The 26,268-nt window shown below is 58.6% G+C and overlaps 1 protein-coding gene across 1 annotated transcript in view; it reads right to left on the reverse strand.

The window, feature by feature from the left end:
* Positions 1 to 338: 338 nt before the first annotated feature.
* MRC2 (mannose receptor C-type 2) overlaps positions 339 to 26,268 on the reverse strand; it is a 98,878-nt gene continuing 72,948 nt past the window's right edge. Inside the window, exons 14-30 of the mRNA XM_008175217.4 lie at positions 25,900 to 26,002; positions 24,450 to 24,588; positions 20,172 to 20,207; positions 17,889 to 18,049; positions 17,215 to 17,282; positions 16,158 to 16,258; positions 15,341 to 15,486; positions 13,719 to 13,833; positions 13,327 to 13,490; positions 11,976 to 12,084; positions 10,111 to 10,349; positions 9,850 to 10,018; positions 9,064 to 9,213; positions 8,319 to 8,438; positions 7,339 to 7,518; positions 2,216 to 2,242; positions 339 to 1,482 (exon numbers count right to left, since the gene is read on the reverse strand). Of these exons, the coding sequence (XP_008173439.2) occupies positions 1,262 to 1,482; positions 2,216 to 2,242; positions 7,339 to 7,518; positions 8,319 to 8,438; positions 9,064 to 9,213; positions 9,850 to 10,018; positions 10,111 to 10,349; positions 11,976 to 12,084; positions 13,327 to 13,490; positions 13,719 to 13,833; positions 15,341 to 15,486; positions 16,158 to 16,258; positions 17,215 to 17,282; positions 17,889 to 18,049; positions 20,172 to 20,207; positions 24,450 to 24,588; positions 25,900 to 26,002 (2,248 nt within the window). The 3' untranslated portion in view covers positions 339 to 1,261. The remainder of the gene's footprint in view (positions 1,483 to 2,215; positions 2,243 to 7,338; positions 7,519 to 8,318; positions 8,439 to 9,063; positions 9,214 to 9,849; positions 10,019 to 10,110; positions 10,350 to 11,975; positions 12,085 to 13,326; positions 13,491 to 13,718; positions 13,834 to 15,340; positions 15,487 to 16,157; positions 16,259 to 17,214; positions 17,283 to 17,888; positions 18,050 to 20,171; positions 20,208 to 24,449; positions 24,589 to 25,899; positions 26,003 to 26,268) is intronic.

The raw sequence follows: 26,268 nt of genomic DNA on the forward strand, positions 1-26,268 counted from the left end.
CGCATGTCAACCATCTCTGGCAGAGCATTAAAGGAACGTATAATGAACACATCTGCTGTGTGTAAGCAAGCTCTGTAGCCAGGCCATATCTGGCCCAGGAACATTTTGTAGAGTCAGGGGCCTTTCATTCCTTACTCTGAGCTCCTGTCAGAAATCTGCAATCAGAACCACACCCACCAGGCTGCTTGGTGGCTCAAGTCTCATTGTAGCCTAGCAGCTTTGGGCATAAGCCACTTATCGGCACATGAGACAAAGCGGGTCAGCTCATCTTCCAGTTCTCTACATCATTCAGGCATGGTGGACGTGGCTCTGTTTGAGTCCACGGGAGAGGAGAAGTTGGGGTGGGGATGGGCAAGGGATCCAGTCTCTGACACCCTATGGAATAAATATAATTGCACTGTGACATGATGAGAAGTCGCAGGAAAAATGACAGGATGGGAACAAAGGCTACATGGAAAACCATTCCCTTGCAGCCCCCCTCACCCCTCCCAATCAGACGAAGCGCTAGAAGAGAAGGGAGTGCTCACACTCTTGTATCTGGCAGGGGAGATGGGAAAGGAGGGCCTCTGATCTGATCCCAGGGGAGTTAGTGGGATACCCACACCGCCATTGCTGGAGGGAACGTGGGCCGTGTAGCCATGCTCTGCTAACTGAGGGAGGGATGGAGAAAGCGTCTGTGCTGCAGTAACCCAGGGAGGTGTGGTGGAGATAGCTCAGACACAGACGCTTGGGGAGGGGTGGGGAGCCCTCCCGCCTGGATACATGGATGGGGGAGAAGGGTTGGGTTTAGAGATCTCTCACCTGGAGGGAAGTTCTCTCTGGCCACCAGCCTGTCTCCTATGTGGCCTCAGGGGAGCCAGTCCAGAGAGCCACATAATGGCCCTAAATGCTCAAGCCTATTAGTACCTCAGGGTTGCAGGTGCCTTGGCTCCTATGTAGGTCTCTGAAAGGCCCTAACTGGGCGACACTCTGCCCTCCCCCTGCGGCCTAGGGACTGCCTTCCCCCGAACTCCTACGGGTGCTGCAAACCGACAGGGCGGCTTTGTGCCTCCCAGGGCATGCGAGAGGGAGACGCTGCTGGCCCCATGTTTGATTTCCTGGTGACAAAGGCCCTGGTTCCATCCCAGACCCTTTTTGGCTCTTCTTCCCTGTCCCAGCCGCAGTGATTCTGCTGTTGTCCTTTGCTGACCTTGTGTATTTGGTGTGGAGATAGTGTGTCTGGTACTCTCAGTCCCTCCCCCTCCCCCCCCTGCTCCCCCCATTAGTCTTGCTGTTCGTTCATCTCCATGTCAGACACCAGAATGTTCTTCTCGGCAGATTCGCTGGGGTTGGAGGTGGTGCGGCTGTAGCGGGCGCTCTCAAAGGCCCCCCGCTCGGAGCTCCGCCGGCGCTTGTACAGGTAGACGGCGAGGGCGATCAACGCGCACAGCGCTAGTGCTGAGAGGACAACCACGGCGATGGCGGTCGTGTTGTCCGGGAGAGCTGAGGGAGAGGGGAAAAAGCATGTGAAACCCACCACACTAGGCCCAATCCCGGTCACCGTCTCCACTGAACTGAAGGGAAGCCGAAGTACAGCAAGAGGAACGGGCTTGCCCCAGGTCACCACAGCCAGGTCAGTGGCAGAGCAGGGCATAGGACCCAGGCGTCCTGACTCCCAGTCCTGTGCTTCGGCCCCTGCAGTTTCCCGGACAACGGGTTAGGGGTAGGGCAGGTCACTGCAACACAGACAGCTCCCGCGGCTCAGAGGTTGGGAGCAGGGCCCCCAAAGCAGAGGTGGTTCCCAGGAGGGCTGGGGGGTGTCCTTTTCCACAGTTGTTGAGCTTGGCTCACCAAGGGGGCGTCTATCCTGCCTGGTTCCACTCAACGTGCCATACTCCTCACTGCCAAGCCGCAGCGCATGGACGCCCTGGATCCCAGCAGCGGATGCAAGCCTTTCCTCTCTGTCTGGGGGGGAATGAGCGGAGCAAGGGGGCAGTGTGCTCATACAGAAATCAAGTGTGGCCCCTGCCTTTGGGAATTCACAGGGAAAGCTCTTCATCCAAAGGTGACCCTGGCCAGTCTGCCAAGCTACGGGCGCAGTGGCAGGTGGCAAACACGGGCACTCTTGCTGCCAGGCCCCGGTACTCCCTTTGTCCCACACAACCCCTGGAGCTGGGGCTGGACAGGAACAAGGCCTTGTGCCCATGTTGATCTGTGACCCTGCTGTGCCACTCACCTGATCGGGAGAAGCTGCTCTCCTCAACTGCAAGGGGAATGAAGAGAGAGACAGATCAGTAGCCTGCCAGAGTGTCCTTCCTTCCAGACCCATTCCTGCCAGTGGGGTATGGTGTGTTCCTCCCCTAACGCCCAGCCCTGCCGGCTACAGCTGGGGCAAATGGCTGCGGTAATACAGAATACGTGCCCAGTCTACGCATTGCCTCAGCTCTCTTCCTGGACTGGCACTCGACCTAGCCCCACCGAGTCTGCCCCGCACTCGCCGAGTCCCTGGCACCCCCTGAGTCTGCCCCACACTCGCCGAGTCCCTAACACCCGCCGAGCCTGCCACGCACCCGCCGAGCCCCTGGCACCCCCCGAGCCTTCCTCACACCCGCCAAGTCCCTGGCGCCCCCTGAGCCTGCCACGCACTCGCTGAATCCCTAACACCCGCCGAGCCTGGCCCGCACCCGACAAGTCACCGTCACCTACCAAGTCCCTGTCACGCCCTGAGCCTGCCCCGCACTCGCTGAGTCCCTGGTGGCCTCCCCACCCCTGCGATTCCCTGGCACAACCTGGGCATGTCTGTACCTGCCAAGTCCCTGCTACTTGTTTTTACCAAGTCCCAAATACCGGGACTGCCCCAACCATACCCTGTGCCCTGCCACAGGGACATGGGAGCAAACAGCCCCAGACTGCAGGGTGGAGGAACCACTGACAAGCTCGGTCCTCCCTCGGTCTCCCATTCGCTTCTCCACAAAGTCCCCACCACAATGTTGAAGACTCCTTGGCCCAGCGCTGGGCATGAGCAGACTCCCCATGCAGCAAAAAGGGCCCCAATTTGAGTCTTTAGCATGTATGATGGGGCGCCCAAAATATTCCTATTAGGGACCCCAATGGGCTAGCACCGCCTCTGCCTGGGCCTGATGTTGTTTACGTTGCTATTCCAACCCTGAGCTCCCTGCCCAGCTCCACCGACGCCCCTCAACCCTACTCCACAGCCCCAGCTATTCCAACCCTGGGCTCCCCGCCCAGCTCCACCAACACCCCTCAACCCTACTCCACAGTTCCGGCTATTCCAACCCTGGGCTCCCCGCCCAGCTCCACCAACACCCCTCAATCCTACTCCACAGCCCCCAGCTATTCCAACCCTGAGCTCCCTGCCCAGCTCCACCAACACCCCTCCACCCTACTCCACAGTTCCGGCTATTCCAACCCTGGGCTCCCCGCCCAGCTCCACCAACACCCCTCAACCCTACTCCACAGTTCCGGCTATTCCAACCCTGGGCTCCCCGCCCAGCTCCACCAACACCCCTCAACCCTACTCCACAGCCCCCAGCTATTCCAACCCTGGGCTCCCCGCCCAGCTCCGCCGACGCCCCTCAATCCTACTCCACAGCCCCAGCTATTCCAACCCTGGGCTCCCCGCCCAGCTCCACCGACGCCCCTCAACCCTACTCCACAGCCCCAGCTATTCCAACCCTGGGCTCCCCGCCCAGCTCCACCAACACCCCTCAACCCTACTCCACAGCCCCAGCTATTCCAACCCTGGGCTCCCCGCCCAGCTCCACCAACACCCCTCAACCCTACTCCACAGTTCCGGCTATTCCAACCCTGGGCTCCCCGCCCAGCTCCACCAACACCCCTCAATCCTACTCCACAGCCCCCAGCTATTCCAACCCTGAGCTCCCTGCCCAGCTCCACCAACACCCCTCCACCCTACTCCACAGTTCCGGCTATTCCAACCCTGGGCTCCCCGCCCAGCTCCACCAACACCCCTCAACCCTACTCCACAGTTCCGGCTATTCCAACCCTGGGCTCCCCGCCCAGCTCCACCAACACCCCTCAACCCTACTCCACAGCCCCCAGCTATTCCAACCCTGGGCTCCCCGCCCAGCTCCGCCGACGCCCCTCAATCCTACTCCACAGCCCCAGCTATTCCAACCCTGGGCTCCCCGCCCAGCTCCACCGACGCCCCTCAACCCTACTCCACAGCCCCAGCTATTCCAACCCTGGGCTCCCCGCCCAGCTCCACCAACACCCCTCAACCCTACTCCACAGTTCCGGCTATTCCAACCCTGGGCTCCCCGCCCAGCTCCACCAACACCCCTCAATCCTACTCCACAGCCCCCAGCTATTCCAACCCTGAGCTCCCTGCCCAGCTCCACCAACACCCCTCCACCCTACTCCACAGTTCCGGCTATTCCAACCCTGGGCTCCCCGCCCAGCTCCACCAACACCCCTCAACCCTACTCCACAGTTCCGGCTATTCCAACCCTGGGCTCCCCGCCCAGCTCCACCAACACCCCTCAACCCTACTCCACAGCCCCCAGCTATTCCAACCCTGGGCTCCCCGCCCAGCTCCGCCGACGCCCCTCAATCCTACTCCACAGCCCCAGCTATTCCAACCCTGGGCTCCCCGCCCAGCTCCACCGACGCCCCTCAACCCTACTCCACAGCCCCAGCTATTCCAACCCTGGGCTCCCCGCCCAGCTCCACCAACACCCCTCAACCCTACTCCACAGTTCCGGCTATTCCAACCCTGGGCTCCCCGCCCAGCTCCACCAACACCCCTCAATCCTACTCCACAGCCCCCAGCTATTCCAACCCTGAGCTCCCTGCCCAGCTCCACCAACACCCCTCCACCCTACTCCACAGTTCCGGCTATTCCAACCCTGGGCTCCCCGCCCAGCTCCACCAACACCCCTCAACCCTACTCCACAGTTCCGGCTATTCCAACCCTGGGCTCCTCGCCCAGCTCCACCAACACCCCTCAACCCTACTCCACAGCCCCCAGCTATTCCAACCCTGGGCTCCCCGCCCAGCTCCGCCGACGCCCCTCAATCCTACTCCACAGCCCCAGCTATTCCAACCCTGGGCTCCCTGCCCAGCTCCACCAACACCCCTCAACCCTACTCCACAGTCCCCAGCTATTCCAACCCTGGGCTCCCCGCCCAGCTCCGCCGACGCCCCTCAATCCTACTCCACAGCCCCCAGCTATTCCAACCCTGGGCTCCCCGCCCAGCTCCACCGACACCCCTCAACCCTACTCCACAGTTCCGGCTATTCCAACCCTGGGCTCCCTGCCCAGCTCCACCAACACCCCTCAACCCTACTCCACAGTTCCGGCTATTCCAACTCTGGGCTCCCCGCCCAGCTCCGCCAAAACCCCTCAACCCTACTCCACAGTTCCGGCTATTCCAACCCTGGGCTCCCCGCCCAGCTCCACCAACACCCCTCCACCCTACTCCACAGTTCCGGCTATTCCAACTCTGGGCTCCCCGCCCAGCTCCGCCGACGCCCCTCAACCCTACTCCACAGTCCCCAGCTATTCCAACTCTGGGCTCCCCGCCCAGCTCCACCAACACCCCTCAACCCTACTCCACAGCCCCCAGCTATTCCAACCCTGGGCTCCCCGCCCAGCTCCACCAACACCCCTCAACCCTACTCCACAGTTCTGGCTATTCCAACCCTGGGCTCCCCGCCCAGCTCCACCAACACCCCTCAACCCTACTCCACAGTTCCGGCTATTCCAACCCTGAGCTCCCCGCCCAGCTCCACCAACACCCCTCAACCCTACTCCACAGCCCCCAGCTATTCCAACCCTGGGCTCCCCGCCCAGCTCCACCAACACCCCTCAACCCTACTCCACAGTTCTGGCTATTCCAACCCTGGGCTCCCCGCCCAGCTCCACCAACACCCCTCAACCCTACTCCACAGTTCCGGCTATTCCAACTCTGGGCTCCCCGCCCAGCTCCGCCGACGCCCCTCAATCCTACTCCACAGTTCCGGCTATTCCAATCCTGGGCTCCCCGCCCAGCTCCACCAACACCCCTCAACCTTACTCCACAGTTCTGGCTATTCCAACCCTGGGCTCCCCGCCCAGCTCCACCAACACCCCTCAACCCTACTCCACAGTTCTGGCTATTCCAACCCTGGGCTCCCCGCCCAGCTCCACCAACACCCCTCAACCCTACTCCACAGTTCCGGCTATTCCAACCCTGGGCTCCCCGCCCAGCTCCACCAACACCCCTCAACCCTACTCCACAGTTCCGGCTATTCCAACCCTGGGCTCCCCGCCCAGCTCCACCAACGCCCCTCAACCCTACTCCAGAGTTCCGGCTATTCCAACCCTGGGCTCCCCGCCCAGCTCCACCAACGCCCCTCAACCCTACTCCACAGCCCCCAGCTATTCCAACCCTGGGCTCCCCACCCAGCTCCACCAACACCCCTCAACCCTACTCCACAGCCCCCAGCTATTCCAACCCTGGGCTCCCCGCCCAGCTCCGCCGACGCCCCTCAATCCTACTCCACCGCCCCCAGCTATTCCAACCCTGGGCTCCCCGCCCAGCTCCACCAACACCCCTCAACCCTACTCCACAGTTCCGGCTATTCCAACCCTGGGCGCCCCGCCCAGCTCCGCCGACGCCCCTCAATCCTACTCCACCGCCCCCAGCTATTCCAACCCTGGGCTCCCCGCCCAGCTCCACCAACACCCCTCAACCCTACTCCACAGCCCCCAGCTATTCCAACCCTGGGCTCCCCGCCCAGCTCCACCAACACCCCTCAACCCTACTCCACAGTTCCGGCTATTCCAACCCTGGGCTCCCTGCCCAGCTCTGCTGATGCACCTCCGTCCTGATCTGCTACTCCCCACCCACAGCTCGGCTATTACAATTCAACCTGACCTGCCGCAGCTCTTAACATGTCGATCCTGCACTTCTCCAGAGCAAAGCCTGGCAATTGCACTGCGCTGCACTCTGGGTGCTGAGGACAAGGTGCCATGAAGTACCTTGCCCCCGCCCAAACTCCTCTAACCAGGATCTGAGGCCAGGTCCCCAGAGGCAGAAAATCAATCCACGACACCTCGACAGCACCTGAGCCCCAGAGCGATTTCCTGCATTGGCCTGCTAAACCCAGGGTTGTGAGTTCAATCCTTGAGGGGGCCATTTACGGATCTGGGGGGAAAAAATCTTTCTGGGGATTGGTCCTGCTTTGAGCAGGGGGTTGGACTAGATGACCTCCTGAGGTCCCTTCCAACCCTGATACTCTGCACCGTTGGGAGGTTCTTTTGTTCTCAAACTCTTTCTTGGTTTGCAGTGAAAGCCACCAAGCCAAGTCAACCGGCTCCCTGGGGCCTCTTACCTCGGGGGATCTTACAAATGAGCCCCATGGTGACATTCGAGCAGGAGCCCAGGTGCCAGACCCCGTTACTGCTCTGGATCCAATAACAGCTGTTCTGGCTGAGCATGCTGGGGCCGGTGTCGTGCTGGCCCCAGTTGGAGTAGTTCATGGCTGTGTTGTCATGCCAAACCAAGGTGCCTCCTAGGAGAAGGGAAGAGACCATTACACAGGGCTGCAAGGGGAGCCGGGGCCTTGCCCAGCAGAGAGCAGCAGGGCTAGTGACCTATCTAGTGTCACACGGGAGCACGCAGCTGCTGCCCTCGTTGGACGGAGCAGACTGTTGATGCTACAGTTCCCAGCATCCAATGCTCTATTCTGATCTGAGCGGCAGCCGGCAGAGTCTATAGGTTCCAGCAGGATGAGCGGAGTGGCCTGGGCACGTTGAACGCGGGGACTGGTCGTCTCCCAAGACGTGGGTGGCTATAAGCTGCGTTGCAGAGCAACCTGGGCTGCACTTGGCCCATGGGCTGCTCTTTGACCAGTCCTGGAGAACGGTGCTGAATCCCGGCACCATGTCCAGCGTGGCCTGCAGGTCCCCTTAGATCAGCCCTGCAGGTGATCCAGGCAGGTCGAAGACACTGTCTCAGGCCAAGCTCTCCCTCGGGAGACCGGACTGGGGCTGCAAACGTCCAGCCACTCCTTCGTCTCGCTTCCCCTGGGACTGACGCAGCAAACCCTTCTACCCCAAAGTGCCTAGAGCTACACAGGCCATTGCATGCAGAAGACACATCTTCCCCCAGGAAAACTGAGGCAAATAATGGAAGAGCTGGGAACAGCCCCGAGCTCTCCTGACTCCCAGTCCAGTGCTCCACCCATGGGGTCACGCCGCCTCCTGACACCAGCGATCGGCAGCGAAGTCAGAAGCGCGGCTCCAACCTCTCCGGTTTCTAAAAAACGCTGGAGCCAGACAAATCACTCCCCTTGCAACGTGTTTCTTTTACCTTTGGGATTAAACGTCATCCCCAACCAGGCGCCCTTGGACTGGCTCTCGTAGGCTTGGAGATGCTCCCAAATGAACACATTCTCCATCTCATCCTGGATGGACAACACCGTGCCGCCAGCTGCGGAGGAAAAGGCAAATCAGCCAGGAACGTTACCGGCCGCTCAGAGGAAGGGAGGCGCAGCCTGTGGGTGCTGGATTTTGCTCCCAGTGGTGCACCTGCGCGCTTTGCTGAGACCTAACAGGAAGGGGCCTTTGTTTACGTAGATCCAACGCCCAGCAATGGTTCCACAGACAATCAGCTGGTGCAAAATGCCCGAGGTCATCAGAGCTCTGACAATTTACACCTGCTGAGGATCTGCCCCACAGCCCTGCGAGAAGAAGTGATTATTGAAAGGATCAGCTGATCACATGCCGAACACACGGGGAGATTCGGCCTGAGAGTGACTGAAGTGGGGAAGCACCAGGACAGAGATACACGAGGGCAGCGGGCCAGGAGAAAGGGGGATGAAGGTTAATTTATACTGGCCGTGAGGGATGGCAAGTGCTGGAGTCCATGGAACTGGCTCTGCATGGGAAGCGGTGGAAACTGCACTGCTTGGGGTATTTGAAACGAACTGGACAATTCACCGACAGGCACGTTCCAGGGACCAATCCTGCCCGGGCAGTGGGGGAAGCCCATGATCTAACGGGTCATAACCACCTTGCATTTGCTCGGGCTCGCGGCACTCGAACCTCATTCGTACCTTTCTGGCATCTCTTCATGGCGTCCTTCTGCCCCAGAGTGACCTCCATGTGGAAAGTGTAGCAGTGATTCCTGAAGGGGATCCAGGAGGAATCCTCCACCGACTTCGGGCAGCTCCCACTGTAACTCCACTTGTGTGACGGGGGGAACCCTGCAGAGGAGCCGAAGAATGGGCAAGGAGCTTTTCTTGTCCCTGGTGGTTCTCCACCCCCTCGCCCCACCCTCGCTCCGTCTCTTCCCGCCCCCGCTCTGCCCCTTCCCTAAGGCCCTCGCCTGCTCGGTGCTCTCTGCCCTCCCCCCAATCAGCTAATCTGGGGTGCCGTCAAACAGCTGTGGCTGGATCAGGAGAGAGCACCCCCAAGGGGGAGCGAGGGGGAGACCAAACAGCTCTTTCCAAGGAAACGGTGCAAGCCGGAGCATTGCTGATGACCCACCAACACTAGAGTTTAGGTCTTGTCTGTGCCCTGCCTTGCATGGACGGGCAAGGGGTGGGGCAGGGGGCATGAGCAAGAGAAGGCTCAGCCCATGTCTGGAACACCTTCCTGCCCAGCCAGCTCTGCTGGGTCCCTAGGAAGCACTGTAGAGCACAGCGTGCGCTCCTTGGATGGATTCTTGCTGCTCGGCCTGCAACCCGCCCAGCCATGGGGTCCGAAGCCACAGCCCGGCGTGCAAGTAGCACTCCCCTGGTCTGCAGCTGCCCAGTGGAGTGGCACCAGGGGGGCCCGATGTGCTTCTTCCCCCCGCTCCTCCTGCGTCTCCTCTGCTCCCGGGAGGCCGGCGCACAAACCTGAGTTGACCTTGCAGATAGCCCCTTGCAGTTTGGTGTCACAACCGGCCGTCCGCCACGTCCCATCCACGTCCACGTAGGAGCAACCTGTGACCTGCCGAGGCTCCCCATCCTGCCAGTTGACATAGGAGAGGCTCTCTTCTGTGAGCCAGGAATAGCTCCGGCCTCCCTGGAAACCACCGACAAAGGGGAAGGCTCAGGGGCAGCTCAGACCACCACCTCTCCCCTCCACAGCCGAGGGGACAAGCCCCTCCCTCCTACCTCCTCATTGGCCAGGCCGATCCAGAGCGGGGCCCGCAAGCTGCTGATGGCCTGGGTGAGGTAGGCCTGGGTGTAGGGATCCAGCACGCTGGCCAGCGTGGCGTTGCGGGTCTCACACAGCAGCAGGGCCTCCTGCCACTTCAGGGGTTTCTGCAGGATGCGGTAGGTGCTGTTGAGGTAGGAGAGCAGGGAGCTGGGGGACGGGGGGTAGCTGGTCCGGGATGAGCTCAGAGCTGGGTCTGGGGGAGGAAAGAGAGATGGTCAGATCTCCATCCAGAGTTTCCCTTTGCACTGGAGCGATGCCCCTCAGCAGTGCCACAGGGCGTCCCATCCCAGCGCGGGAGTGGGCCCTGGGGAGCAGGCGGGAACGGGACATAAGAACGGCTGTACTGGGTCAGACCAAAGGTCCATCCAGCCCAGTATCCTGTCTGCCGACAGTGGCCAGTGCCAGGTGCCCCAGAGGGAGTGAACCTAACAGGTAACGATCAAGTGATCTCTCTCCTGCCGTCCATCTCCACCCTCTGACAAACAGAGGCTAGGGACACCATTCCTTACCCATCCTGGCTAATAGCCATTAACGGACTTAACCTCCATGAATTTATCCAGTTCTCTTTTAAACGCTGTTATAGCCCTAGCCTTCACAACCTCCTCAGGCAAGGAGTTTCCCAAGTTGACTGTGCGCAGTGTGAAGAAGAACTTTCTTTTATTTGTTTTAAACCTGCTGCCCATTAATTTCATTTGGTGACCCCTAGTTCTTGTATTATGGGAACAAGTAAATAACTTTCCTTATCTACTTTCTCCACATCACTCATGATTTTATAGACCTCGATCATATCCCCCCTTAGTCTCCTCTTTTCCATGTGAAAACGCTCCCATGAGTAACTGTCGCACCAGCTCGGGGCAAGCATCTGGCTGGGCAAAACACGCCGCTGAACGGACAGCAAAACGCCCCACCCCCAGTGGGTGGCACCCAGCTCCAGGAGAGAAGGCAGCCATCAGCTGCAGGTTTTTGTTCAAACCAGGAGACAGGCTGAGTAATGTGCGTGTGAGCGTGGGCTGCGGAGTCCCAGCCTGGGGGCACCGCGGCGCCTTCAGAGTCTCACAGCTGTGACTGTTTAGCACATGAGGATCCGGGTGCTGTCCACACGCAGAGCGAGACGTGGGCCGGTGGCGCTGAGTGAGCTGCAAACGCAGCCCGCGTGGGACAGAATCCCGTTAAGGAGAAGGGCAGGCGCGACGCAGGTTGCTGAGACGTGGCGGGAGGGACGTGGGGTGCTTTGATGCTGGGCAGTGCAGCACCGTATCAGAGATGGATTTAGCTGGGCCTGGCACAGTACTAGAGCTGGGCCCAAACCCACAGCCAGGGGGTGCATGTTTGGAGCCTGTATTTGGGCTCTGACTCAGTGCTCTGGCGTGGCTGCTGAGATACTCCAAGGAGGGGCATTCGAGGAACGGCGGTTGCATTTCTTTGCAGCGTATTGTCGGACACTCTCAGCTGGACAGACACCTAGTGCCTGGGTGGCACACAGGCTTCCCGCATCGATCCGTTCCCCAGCTCGCGTTACAAGAGAATTTGGACCGTCAGCCCCACACGTGTGGCTAGTACCAGAGAACCCAGGCACAGCGCTCGCTGCCCAGAGACGCTGGATGCTGACAGCCGGGCGCAGAGCTGATCTGGCAGGAGCCAAGCCCAGCTGCAGCCAATGACCCAACAGGGACAGCTTGTAGGGGGCCGTGATGCCAGGTCACCAGGGGCTACGGTTACAGAGCTCATTTCTGACCTGCACCTGTCCCGCCTTCTCTGCAGTAGGTGCCACGGGCAAGGCACCCGCACACGCCCGGTGCTGTTGGCCCCTCTCCCCTACCTATGCTCCGCTGGCAGATGTAGCCGTGCTTCTCCTCCAGGCAGTTCCTGTCGTCCCAGCGGCCAGTGAAGTGGGGAGGGGAGCCGTGCCAAACCATCACGCAGTTCGTCTGCAAAACACAAGCCAGCGAGGTCAACGCTGCCTCTGCAAGCCCTGCTCCACTCGGAGGAGCGGAGGCGACTGGCCGTGTGGGCTGAGTGGCAAAGGCAGCCCCTTATGCTGACACGCAGACCGGTCGAAAGCCTGCTTGGCTCGACATGCCACAGCCAGCATCCTTCCCAGGCGCGCACACCATCCCTTGGGCCGCAGCCCCCACGGGTCCTGCGTTCCCGCTGGCGGGAGGGAACGACCAGCCGTACTCTGGAGGTCGGGTGTGTGTCATTACGAGTAGTGGTATCCCGAGCCCATCCCCTGAAACCGTCCCTGGGAGCGGAAAGGATCCTGGCCCCACATTCTGACTGCCTGGCACCGTGATGGCAGCCAAAGCAGGTGGAGAGACTCCTCTAGTGAGACCAGCCCCACGGCGCCCGCTCCCAGCGTGGCCAGAGCACGGCCAAGTCTCTGCTCCCTTCCTGGTGGTGCCGAGAGCCAAACCAGGCTGCTGCCAGCCTCCGGACTGGCACCATAAACCCCACCCCCTCCTGTGGGGCGCCGAATGCAGCCAGGGCTCCAGCCCGTAGAGTGCTACCGGGCACACTGCTCCTACCTATCTCCCGGACCTTCAGTCCCCGATAACTGCCCTGGCGGCAGCACGGGGAGAGACAGGGGAGCTAGAGGACACTGCCCCACCCCACCGCCAATGCAGGTTGATCCCCCTGGCGTATTCTCCCCCGCTCTGTCCAGTCCCCTTTTAAACCTCCCATGAGGCAGGGCTCCCTCCCCAGGTCCTTGGGAGATGGTTCCACAGCCCGACAGCTTCTGCCGTCAGGACCCATTTCCCCCTTTGCTCATTGTTCATCCCAGACTCCTAGGTACCCACCCGCGCCCGGCTGCTGTCTATGGCTCCTCTCCCGGCCTGGGGATTCGCATCCTTCAGAGACGTGCCCGACGGTCACCTCTCCTCTCCTAGCCATTGTTTAGCCAAGCAGAGATGCCTATTGGCCAGTGCTCGGAAGATAAACCTCAGGGCTTCAACAAACCTCTAAGTATTAGGAATCAGGAGGAGACCTGCCTGGGGGTAGATTATCTGCAGGGTTCCTGCTCCTCCCTCTGAAGCCAGTGTTGGGGATGGGATACTGGGCTAGCTGGCCCAGCTCTGGGAATTCCTACGTTCCACCCATGCCCAGGCAGCCGGGCTGAAAGCAACGGGCTGGGATAGTGCGGAGAGAAAGGGGCCCAGGGAGTCGCTCACCGGTTTGTCGTTCGCTGTGGAGGTGCCGTACCCGGAGGGCTCCCCTGGGGCCCAGTTGACGTATCGGAGAGGTTCCGATTCCACCCACTGGAACTCCTGCTTGGCGTCGTGGAGGCCGAGCCAAAGGTCAAAGGTCACATTGGGAAGGATGGAGGTTATAAAAGCTGAAAGATGAAAACACAGGGGAAGCAGGGAACCAGCTGATCAATGGTGGAGTCACAGGGCACTGGCCAAAGCACATGCTCCTGACCCCTGTCTGCAGGTTCTGCACCTGGCCGGTCTCGGGGCCACAGCCCAGCTGTTAGACCAAGCTCCCCACAGGTAGCCCTTGGGGTCCTGCCCTGAAACTGCCCAGCCCTGGCAGAAGAAGAGGCCCCAGGGGGACGCCCTACCTTGCTCTAGGTGGTTGGAGATGGTGGCCAGCACGGCGCCCTGGCTCTCACATGCTTGCTTCGCTTCCTGCCACTTCACCTGCTCGGCCTTGTCGTGGCCCTTGATGCTGAAACACTGGGCAAGGCCCGAGGGCAGATGAGAGAGACGTTCAGGGGGCGTTTCCCCAACCCAATGAGCAACGCACCCACCCGCCTCCCTGCCTACTCCCCTTCCTTGTGCTCCTGGGAACTTGTCTGAATCACTAGTTGTATTACTGCAGCACCCAGTTACAGACCAGAGCCCCAGTGTGCTAGGTGCTGTACAAACAGAACGAGAATGATCTCCGCTAGTAGACCCCTTACAAACCCACACACAGACGCACCTATTCCCCACCTTAACCCCCTCCCACATACTGCCCTTCCCCAACTGACCACAGACCCCCTCTGCCACAAACACACCTTGTATCCTCCCCATTTCCCTACACACATGCACAATCCTCTCTCCTACACGCGCACACACAACTCCCTCTCCTGTCCACGTACCCAATGTAGCATTTCACTTTCCTCAGCCCCACAGCCAGGTTGTGGAAAGCCCCAGCTGCCCCTAGACCGGGGTAGGCAAACTTTTTGGCCCGAGGGCCCCATCTGGGTGGGGAAATTGCATGTAGGGCCATGAATGTAGGGCTGCGGCTGGGGCAGGGTTGTGGTGTGCAGGAAGGGGCTCAGGGCAAGGAGTTGGGGTGGAGGAGGGGTGCAGGGGGCTCAAGGAAGGGGGGTGGGGTGCAGGAAGGGGTGCACAGCACGGGAGGGGGTTCAGGGCAGTGGTGCAGGGAGGGTTGTGGAGTGCGAGAGGGGGTTCGGGGCAGAGGGTTGGGGTGCAGGCAGGGGGCTCAGGGCAGGGAGTTGGGGTGCAGGAGGGGGTGCATGTGCAGGCTCAGGGCAAGGAGTTGGGGTGCGGGAGGGGTGCAGGGGGTTGGGGTGCAGGAGGGGCGCGGGGTGTGGCAGGGGGTTGGGGTGCAGGAGGGGCGCAGGGTATGGCAGGGGGTTGGGGTGCGGGCAGGGGGTTGGGGTGCAGGAGGGGTGTGGCAGGGGGTTGGGGTTCGGGCTCCGGCCTGGAAACATTTACCTTGAGCAGCTCTGGGGTGGCAGTGGCACGCACCGGGGCCAGGGCAGACTCCCTGTCTGGCCTGGCCCTGGCCCCGTCCCTGCGTCACTCTGGGAAGCGGCGGGCACCACGTCCCTGCAGCCCCGGGGGAGAGGGGGGGGGACAGAGGGCTCCGCGCGCTGCACTTGCCCGTGGGTACCTCCCCCGAAGCTCCCATTGGTCAGGAACGTGCAAGAGCAGCGTACGGAGCTGTATGCCCCCTCTCCCCCAGGGGCTGCAGGGATGTGGTGCTGGCCGCTTCCCGGAGCAGCGTGGGGCTCATGGCACCACAGGGTGGGGCAACCCCACAGGCCAGATCCGGCCCGCGGGCCGTAGTTTGCCTACCGCTGCCCTAGAGGGTCCTAAACCAGGCCTGGGAGATCAGAACCGCAGGCTGGCACTTTGCACAAGAATAAGCAGAAAAGCAAGCAGACGCACATGGGGAGGGGTGGGACAGACAAGACAGACGGCCGTTGCGTCTGCAGGCCTCCTGGAATACCTTGTTGATGAACGGGATCCAGCCCCGTGTGCAGCCACCAGGAACGGGCATGGGCAGTGGTGGCAGAGAGGGCTCCACAGCAGTGGTGTTACTCCGTTTGCAGATATACGGCAGAGCAGTTAGACACTTCTGGTCCCCCCAGTCCTCTTCAGAGAAAAGGAGAGAACATGGACTTTCCTCTACATGCTCCAGGCAGCCCGTGGAACATAACTCCCTCGACTGGAAGGGGCTTTGCTATTGCAATGACCTTGGTGCCTCCAGCATACCAGCTACCTCTACTATTAACCTCAGTTTGGGACATCTGTACCGGGCATGTGTAGAGGGGACGGGTGTGTAGGGGGGTCTGTCATGTAGGACTCACCTGCACAGTCCATGGTGGGTACATGGGATACTGGCTGGATTAGTCAGAGCAAGAGACTTGGAGTCAGGACTTGATTCCCAGCTCTGCCAGTCACTTGCTGGGCAAGCCACTTAGACCCAGTGCCCCTCCCCCCCAAGATTCCCCCGGGGCAGACTCTCAGAGGTACCTAGCACCCGCAGCTCCCATTGACTTCACTGGTGGGTGCTCAGCACCTCTGAGAAACGGGCCAAGGTGTCTCCAGGCTGGGCTCCCAAAAACAGAGGCACCCAAACATCAGAGCCGCTTACGAAAATGTTGGCTCCCCCCATCTCCATGCCTTAGCTCTCCCATCAGTGAATCGGGGATCATGGTACTGAGCCACCTGGCCGGAGGGACTGCCAGAGGGGTCACTGACGGGGCTTTGAGATCACTGCTCTGATAGCACGGCCATTCGCCTAACACGTACAAACCTCTCACCTCTGCTGGCCGTCACGTACACGCACTTCTTCTCCTTGCTGATTGGCCGCGGCTTGCCCGGCGCCCAGGAGATGAAGTTCAGGAGGGAGCCGTCGGACCACCTGGGGAAGGAGAGGGCGGGAAGTGTCAGCAGCTGCACGTGAAAGGGGGTGGGAGACGAGGCTACCGAGCAGGTTCTCGCACTCAGAGCCGGGGGGTGATTTCTGCAGCGCAGGCTCCTTGCTGGGCAGCTCTCCCTGTGCCCCCTGCTGCTGCCCATGCACTGGGTGCACTCACCCGGCACGGGCCGCTTGTAATCGAGAGGGTGGGCTTCAAAGCAGCCAGTGTGGTGGAACAGCTGAGGAGTAAGTCTGCTAAAACCCCATCGACTGAGTGCAGCCCACACCGGCCCTCTTCTAACAGTGGTTTCATCTCATGCAGATTCCATGAGCCTGCCATAGGCTTAGCGAACAGGGGCTGGCTGGTTAGCTCAGCAGCAGAGGCTCGTGCTTTAAGACACAGGTTTGATGCCCACTGCTGATGGCCCACCCAGGGCGTGGCCTTGCCCTTGCTGGAATGAAACTCACAGCAGCAGCTGCTCGAGGGTGTGCTGCAGCCTGCCTGGGGGTGCAGATGGGAGCAGAGCACCGGCGCTCCGACCCAGGGGAGAAGGAGGTAGCCGGGCCTGCTTTCCTCATGACTTGTGCTCAGCGTGACGGGAACTGGCTTGTCAGCGTTGGCCACTTGCTCTCTAGGCTGGAGAGGCTCGGCACTCAGTCTGGCAGGGGGGGCGCAGCATTTCCAGACCACTCTTCCGGGAGTGAGCAGTTCTCACTGACGCCAGCGGGGGGCAGGTGTCTATCCGAGGGCAGAATGTTGGCCCCCCAAGCTAAGGCATTTCCAGCTGGGGTGAGCTGGAGAGTCCGGAGTCCTGCCCCAATGTCCCCACCACAGCTGGAATTTAACGTGGGGTTCCCAGTTGGATTTGCACTGAAACACAATCCTCTTTACATTGGGGGGGGGGGCCATGAAAGGAGAGCAGGATGCATGGGGAAAGAGGGGGGGGGGGGAGACTCACTTGAATCGCCCGTCGTTTTCGTAGGTGTGCAACCCGATCCACCAGTGCTGCTCCTGGCCCCTGGAGAACTGGGGAATCAAAACACGGGACACGTCAGTGTCACAGGCCAAGCAAATCCAGCAGGGCCCCATTCAGCTACTGCCTTCTCCGCCGGGACCTACAGGAGCCGCCTGAGCCCGGCCCACAGTCTGGGCTGTGGCCAGCAGTTTCTCCAGGCTTAAAACCTGGCACAGGTGCCCCGTGGCTATTGCGGGCTGGCTGGGTGATGAGCTGTGTGCAGCCTCTCAGACCCTGCAGTGCCTTCCTCAGAAGGGGAAGATGCTCAGTACCCACCCTCCTCCTCCTCCCTTCTCTTCATGCAGCAGCTTGGGGGAAACCAATGAGATGCTTTTGCTGGTGCCAGTCAGTGGCTTCATGCACCAGCCAGTGCAATGCACCACAGCCCTAAGGCCAAGCCAGAACCAGTTACACTGGGGTAAATCCAGTAACTCTGCCGGCGTCGGCTGATGCCCAGTGAAATTACACCCTTGCAACCCTGCTCTGGCTTCAATGATGGGAAGGGAGCATTTCCCACGACTGTGCAGACCTGCTCCCTGCTGAACGGCAGCGCTCAGTGACACGCAGGTGTCCGACAAGGACCCACGGATGCCCCCTGCTTGGCTACGTTCTCCTACCTTCTTCAGGCTCTGGCCCAAAAAGTCCAGCTCGGCTTGGTTATGAACTGACACCAGCTCGGCTTGAAACCAGGTGCAGATCCGCTGAGCCTGCACCCAGGTCGAGTGATGCTCAAAGAATTTGTATTCTGTGTCCTGATATTTCACCCACTCTTTGCTGCCTGTGGACACAGAAGCACAGACAAGACGAGGCTGACGCTGGCTCGGCCGGGGAAAGCAGTGACCGAGCGAGGAGAGAATCTGCTCTTACAGGAACAGGCCCGTCAACAGCCCTCTATACAGCTTCCTTTGCATCTGTCCCTCTTGCCACAGGTGCTGGAATGCAACAAGCAAGGGGGTCTCCCTTTGGCAAGCTGGAGACGTTTTAGTACCGTGAGAAACTGACAGCGCCAATGACCAGTGGAGCATACGCGGTGCGAGCTTCCCCTCTGCAGCTCTACCAGTGCCCCTCACACCTGATCTGCAGCCCCTCCAGCTGTTCCAGCTCTGGGATCTCCCCGCAGCCCTGTTCAGGCCCCTCAATCCTGCTCTCCAGCATCCTGCGCTAGTCCCCTCCTGGCCCTCCTCCCCCAGCTCTGCTGTTGGCCCTCAAGCCAGAGCTACACACCCTGTGCCATTGCAGTCAGTTCTGCCAATTTCCCTTACTCCTGACCTGCAGCACTCTCTGCTGCTCCAGACTGGGGGCCCCCAGCAGCACAGCTCTGCCGATGCACTTCAGTCCTGCCCTGCTATCCCAGCCCTCCCTGCTCCGCTGATTCTGCGCGGCTCTTCCACCCCGACTGGGGCAGAGTGCTCTGAGCAAGCCATGCTGCACGGTGATCAGATCATGCTGACGAAGGCACGGTCTGGGGGTAGGCAGAGGGCAAACGCCTCGCACTTTGGCTCCTCCCTTGCACTTCCATCGGGGACTCACGAGGTGGGGGGTTAAGCCCACGGCTCCCACGCTCCTGGGCACAGAATGAGCCCGAGGGTGCCCTGGGTTGCTCTCCAACGGGATCCATGCATGTTTGCGGCTGAGGGCATTTATCCACCAACGCCATCCCCCCTTCTGGCACTGCGCGGCTGCTGGCCCTTACTGAATGGCAGTGACATCCAAGCCAAGGCTGAGCAAACCCTTAGGGGCAGGTCAGTATCTGGGGTGGGGGAGCAGCGCACCACGGGAGTTCGCCTGCAGACAGAAGGTTGGGCTCTGTGTTGTCCTTTTTACACAACAGCACAGCTGTGGGGAGCCTGGCCAGCATGGGAAGGACGGCAACACCCCTCGCTCTGGGCACCGGGCACCTCAGGATCGTACAATGGCCCCAGAGAGGCACCCAAATCCAGCATTCTAGCTTTGCAGCCCAGTAACCCCTGGGGCCAACTGCACCCAGGCCTCGAGAACAGCTGCCTGCTTGGTTTAGTAACTCTGTCGCTTTGGGTTATGGCCCAGGTCCCCCCCCCACCACTGCTGAGACCCTGATGCCCAACAGACCAAATTCACGCCGGGTACAAGTGGGAGAACTCTAGTGACTCCTCTAGGGTTGCGCCTCCTTACACGATGGGTGAATTTTGTCCGTCGGACATCCAGCTCTCTTTGCCGAGACAGCCGTCAGTTTCACCCACCGCCTGCTTGTTTCATTCAACGGCACTTGCAAAACTTTACATACCGTTTGAAGACTAGTCTTGTGACTGGAATGCAGGTTTGGGAGCCAGGACTCCTGGGTCCTTGTGTGATGCTGGGCAAGTCATGCCACTGCCGTGTGCCTCAGTTTCCCCCTCTGTAAAACGGGGCCAGCGATACTGACCGAGCTCCAATGGGGTTTCTGAGGCTTTGCTCATTAACGTTGTTGGGTGGGAGGCACCATGGAAGGACAGACACATCCACACGGGGAGACAGACGCTTCGTTGGACAGGCACTCAGTCACATGCAAACAGGGGAGATGCACACAAGAGGCAGACTCTTCCCAGACACACGCACACCCGAGATCATAGAATCACGGACTATCAAGGTTGGAAGGGACCTCAGGAGGTCATCTAGTCCAACCCCCTGCTCAAAGCAGGACCAATCCCCAGACAGATTTTTGCCCCAGATCCCTAAATGGCCCCCTCAAGGATTGAACTCACAACCCTGGGCTTAGCAGGCCAATGCTCAAACCACGGAGCTATCCCTCCCTCCGCGCACGCATGCACCCACCCACCCTCCCCCCGGGATGTGGGCACGCTCATCGGGGGAGGCAGACAGCAGGGGATGCACAGAGACGCCAACGTGTACGGAAACCTCCAGGAGATGATTCAGTAACACACCTTGGGTGGGGATCTCTGGCTCCTTCACATCAGCACCTGTTCAAACACAGAGGAGAAGGGGGATGAGGGATGCTCCTGAATTCAGCTCAACTCCTGCCTGCGGGCCTCAGCAGCTCAGATTCCTGCAAGGAAGACGCTTTCCCCCTTTACGTTCAGGCCTGCGCCACGTCTGAAGAATCCACTCAGACTGATTTCAATTAAATAAAAGTAACTTCCCGAGCCAAGTGGTTTTGGCTGGCAGCAGCGTCCTCTGGCTTTCATACCGCTTCTGAATTATGGATCACCCGCTTCCGGAGCCTGCTGACATTCTCGCGCTCTGCTGTCCGGGACCTGGGGGGGATGTGTATGGATAATGACTTCTAATTACAGGGATATCAGAGCACTGCAGCAGCTGTTGGCACCTGCAGGGGGTCTGCGGTGACAGGAGGGAGAAGGGGAATTTTTATTTCATGAATCTAGAGCTGGTGAAAGGTGCAGGACGGGGGAATCCACAGGGCGAGCGTTGCATGGACAGTAGCAGCAGCAGCTTCACACAGTCACTGCCTGCAACCCTGACCGGGAATCACGCAGGCCAGAATTCCAAAGCAATCAACACTCCCAGCTGTGGCCAGGTTTTCCCAATTGCTCGACCCCCAATGCGCTGAGGCCTTATGAAAAATCTGGCCCTAAATCTCACCATGGGTGGAGGGCTGGAGGTGGTGCTGGGGATTGAGGACTTGGGGGGAAAAATCTAGCCCTTATTTGGGTGCCTAAAAGTGAACTGAGCTCTTTGGAGAGTTTGTCCCTTGGTGTCTATTGGAGATTTGAGCAATTTAGCAACTGGACCGAGGCTCCTGACACTCTGAAGACAGGCCACTGAGGAGCTCTCAGATTGCTGGTAATGACTTTGGGCCAGCGCCAACCTAGACTCTAAACATGAAAGACGCCAAGTGCCAGACTCAGTCCCCTCCGCCAGCCAGCTCCCTGCGAATCGACCAAGGGTTTCAGTTTTTGCTCAGTGTCCTCAGAAGCCCCCCAGATTTGCTATTCGGTCTGAAGGGGCACGAAGCATTGGGAAGATCGAAGAGCTAAAAGTGCATCAAGCAAGACCGTCTCTTCTGCTCTCTAGGGGTTTTGCGGATGTGTATAAATAAACCACTCAAGCGCCACTCTGGTGGTTTACAACAGCACCAGGAACCTTCAATAACAATTCAGCCTTAAAGGCAGAGGGGTTGTGTGCCTGTGCACGCCTATATTTAGAACAGGTTTTCTAATCTATCTACACATGCACACACACCCCCCCTCACACACACACACACACACACTGCATCTTCTATAAACATCACACACAAAAAATTATAATAATCAAGCTTAGAAACGTTTTGTAATCGCTTAAATCTCATTTATCCGTCCGCCCCAAACTTCCCTAACAAGCTCAGACACTAGCCCTTCGGGGCCACTAAGCTCATGGTACATTTCAAGCTTCAGTTACCTTTGCTGAAGAGGTCTCAAAAAACTAGGGCTTAGATTCTTCCATGAACAATGGGGGAAATGGATTATTTTCCATCGTGCTGTAACTCTAACCGTGGAAGGGATTTAGCTCAAAAAAGAAAAATCACCTTTATGCCAAAGCCAAATCTGAACTGAGCCAGCCCCGGAGGTGAACATTTCCGAGCGATACGAGCGTGTGACCACAGAGGGGTGGGGGGGTTTACAATGGAAATACTTTTAATAACACTGACCACACCCCAACTACTGTAATTATATGCATGCCTGCTACAACTGGCCTCAGTATCTCTGTGCCCCTCAGGACTCCATCAGGAAAATGGAGATAGCACCACCTTACCTCCCGGGGCGTTGGGAGAGTAAAGTCAGTAACATTTGTGAATCACTCAGACATGGTGCTGCTGCGGGTGTCACAGAAAAGCCCTGTCGGAAATTAACAATTCTGTATTCAGAGCGGAGTTCGGACGGTGTGCAACAAATGATGGGAGGCAGTGTAGCCTAGTGGATGGGACAGGGACTCAGGAGACTGGGTTCAATTCCTGGCTCTGCCACTGCTTTGCTGGGTGACCTTGGGCAAGTTACTGCCCTGTGCCTCAGTTTCCCCATCTGTCAAATGGGGATAACCATACTGCCCTCCTTTGTAAAGCGCTCTGGGATCAGTGGGTGAAAAACGCTAGATAAGAGATACAGTGTTTATTACGGTTAAACAAAGCTTGAGGCCACACACTGAATGATCAGGTTAAAAATTCGTACTGAAGAGCTGCTCAGGCAGCGAGCACTATCTTGTGCACTGAATACAGCGGAGCCCTGTGGAAAACGAAGCGTGTAACCACGTAATTAAGGACTGTGTCATAATGCATATACAGAACGGGGCTGAATTAAGGTTGCACAGGAAACCTTAACTCCAGAATTTCCTAACTTTGGAATGCTCGCAGGTTTTTTCGCGATGCAATGTATATTTCAGAAAACTCAACCTCTCCTGACTGGTTGTGTGCTGCGAGTTTCGGGAGGCTACACTATAGTCTTCATACAAACCACCAGGCGGAATCCCTGCTTTAAACAAGAAACTCAATGGAACCATAAACGACTGAGTCACAACCAATTCCTCCTTATTTCAACGGCTATCCAGGGATTTGGTCCAAAATTCCTTCACAGCTTTGAAAATTTCAGACATCATGTACTAATGGACAAAGGATCTGTCTTCACTTCCTTTCCCAAACGGTCATGTGGGCTCACTGTGATTAAAAACGGTTACAGCGATGGACAGCCAACATTTTAACAAAGGGCTCCCACAAAATTACTCCTCGCCTGCCAGCAACCCTGCCTCTGTGCATGGTCATGCACAGATCAGAGGAATGAATTCATTGGTTTTCCCATTTAAACAAAACTACTTTCTCATAAAAATAACCCAAACCACTTGGCAAACAAACTTAAGTGCATTTGCTGAAAATATTTAGATTTCGCTCCTTAAGCCCGTCAGTGTGTTGATAGTACTGCGGGGAGGGATCAGCGTGTGTAATTTGAAGAGTGTGTGCATCTGTGTGTGTAGAGCTTTTAGGGGAGCCGTGGTGGGTGGAGATTTCCTCCCACCAGGAATTGTTCAGAAACATCTGCAGTTTGGGGCTATTCCATTCTACCCACGTTCTTGTCCCAACCCCATCACCGGAGTTTGAGTGCCTCCTGGCATAGGCGCCGACTCCGTGGGTGCTCTGGGGCTGGAGTACCCACGGGGAAAAATTGGTGGATGCTCTGCACCCACTGGCAACTCCCCACCCCCACTCCAGCTCACCCCCACCCCCACTCCTCCCCTGAACGTGCCACTTCTCCCCTAGCTCCCAGCGCTTCCCACCGCGAAACAACTGTTTCGTGGCACCAAGTACTGTGAGGGAGGGAGGGGGGAGGAGGGGGAACGCGGCGTGCTCAGGGAAGAGGTGGGGCCGGGCGGGGATTTGGGGAGTTGTCCAATAGGAGCAGGGAGGGGGTGGATTTGGGGCAGGGACTTTGGGGAAGGGGTTGGAATGGGGGCGGGGCAGGGGCAGGGCATGGGTGGAGTCGGGGAGGGGCCGGGATGGGGCACGAGCACCCACCGGCACCGGGAAAAATTGGTGCCTATGCCTCCTGGTCATGCTTTGAGTGATGTGACTGACATCTGTCACCTGTTCCATCTTCTCGCCCATCCTCTCTCTCATTGTGTCTGGGAGTGCAGTGTTTTGGGAGGGTTGTTTGGGGTTTTGTCCCCTCTCCTCAATCTAGTGCATTCCAAAGGCAGAACATTTCCTCCTCAAATGTAGCTATAGATGCTCCCCAGCAAGACATCAGCTCTGGCCAGGAAGGCTTAGGGTATGTCTACACAGCAAAACGGGGGGAGGCGGGTTGACTCGGGTTAACTAACTCAGGGTAAAACAGCAGTGAAGACACAGCAACTTGGGTTAACTGGGTGAGTTCAACCCCAGGCTCCTGTCCAGGCTTGAGGTTGAGCTGCTAAGTGACCCTTTCTTCACGGCTACTTTAACCCAAGTTAAGAACACCCTTATTTTCGCAGTGCGGACACAGCCTTGGTTACATCCAGAAAGAGGCGGCTCTATCTCAGGCAGGGAAAACTCCCTACGCTGCCTTGTGACAGACTCCAAACGAGCAGCCCCCGAGAGCCCCCGTCAGTGATCCCTTTCCCACCACCCAGGGGTGCTGGGAGGCTGAATTTGCCCATGTCCTCAAAGTGCTCCAAGATCAGCGGACGGAATACACTGCATTCTCCTCCGCCTGCCTCCGTCCTGTGCCCCTCTTCCCCGTTACCTTTGGGCAGTTTGCAGATCCAGTCCAGCTGTGATTCACACTGCATGGGCATCCACTGCAAGGACGCCAGGTCCAGCACTGCACAGTTACGGATGTCGTCATCGTCATGGTTACTGCGGTCAAAGTTGTGGTAGGAAAACTGGGAGCCAAGAAAGATGGGCAGAGTTAGAGCCTGCAAACTTGTCACCCCACTTGACTGGACAATTGGCCCGTATCGTCTGGTCTCCGGGTGCAACGGATCGGGAGGGTTGATCCATCTATAGCGCTATGGCATTCTGACTCCCATAATGCACCCAGCCAGCTGTGCAATGCTGTACCTCCCCAGTGCCCCGCTAATCCCAGTAGCAGCGCAAGAACGGTTTGCCCCATCTCAGCCTCATTCCCTCTGCCCTACACCTTGCATCTGTGTAAAAGTGGGTGTGAAAAGTTCCAGGTCAGGACAGTGGTGCTTTCCATCCATTTTGGACACACGGCGCAGGGCACCGGGGAATGGGATCCCAATCGCTAATATGGGTCCAGAAATGATCCAGCCCTTTTTCTAATATGTGGCCACAGTAGCTGTCCTATGGTGGAATCAGAGTCAGGTGGGAGCAGGGACTTCTGTGTCTTTCTCTCTTTCAAAGCCCAATGCTGCAGTCACTGTCTTGTAGAAGGATCAGACATGAAGGATTAGGCCAGTGGTTTTCAACCTGGAGTCCGCAGACCCCTGGAGGTCCACAGATTATGGCAAAGATTTCCAAAGGGGTCCGCACCTCCATTCAAAATCTTTTAGGGGTCCGCAAATGAAAAAGGTTGAAAACCACCGGATTAGGTCAAAGGAAAGTCGAGCCTCTATGGCCTCTCTTGCGCCTCGGTGGCTCTCTATCCGACCAGCCAGGAGGACGGGAAGAGTCCCAGGGACTTTGTCAAAGAGAAAAGGGGACAACCCCGGAGCCGTACCAGTATTATCCTGTCTCAATAAAACAGCTTTCAGTGCCCAAGGGGATCATCCCAGGGAGATGTAAAGACGAGGTGCTGGCCACTTGTGCTTAGTAAAAAGCTCATAGCACATTTGGCAAGTCAGAGGATCCGATCCTCGGCGGGGGCAAATCAGCATTCCTCTGTTAACGTCAATAGCGTGACACCGGCTTGCACCAGCTCTGGATTTGTTCTGTGGTGCCCTGACCAAATTCCCAATGGGTAATTGTCACCTTCTGCCTCCCTAAAATTCCCCCTCTCCTGAACTACCGCACAGCACCGCTGAACAGCTGCTGTCGTCCACCCCAGAGGTGGCTGCATTTCAGCAACCGGTGAAGTGGCTCCTCTCTATGTCGCTGGTTTGCAGTCAGCGTGTCCGGCACTGTGAGGTCTTTGGACACCCCCGCAGAGCCCGTGGCCGCCCTGCTTGCCTCTCAGCGCATGGCACTGCTGACCTGGCACCTGTTCCTGTGCCAAGCGCATCTACACTCACCCCGAGGCCGTCGCTCCACCTCCAGCTCCTCTCTGCTCCAGGATCCCGCCGGTTCAAGCCAATCCAGAACCAGTGCTGCTCGTGGATCTCCGGTTCCGATTCGCTGGAAGAAACCACCCGGAGCTGGTGAACTGGGGGAAGGGGAAACACTGCCTGTCTCCTTCCTTTAGCATGGAGCCGGAGGAGGAGCTATTAGGAAGAATGCCCAGGGCCAGTTCTAATGCCCCCTGGATGCACCGCAGCGAGAATGGGCCAGGCGCAGGTGGTACATCCCACAATGCAGCTGCAAATATGATTTTATCCCCATCCCCAGGAATACCAGTGGGAAAAAATCCCGTATACACCCACTTGAGGCACTCGTGTGTGCAT

Source organism: Chrysemys picta, chromosome 24, assembly GCF_011386835.1.
Source record: "Chrysemys picta bellii isolate R12L10 chromosome 24, ASM1138683v2, whole genome shotgun sequence".
In the NCBI taxonomy this organism is placed as follows: Eukaryota; Metazoa; Chordata; order Testudines; family Emydidae; genus Chrysemys; species Chrysemys picta.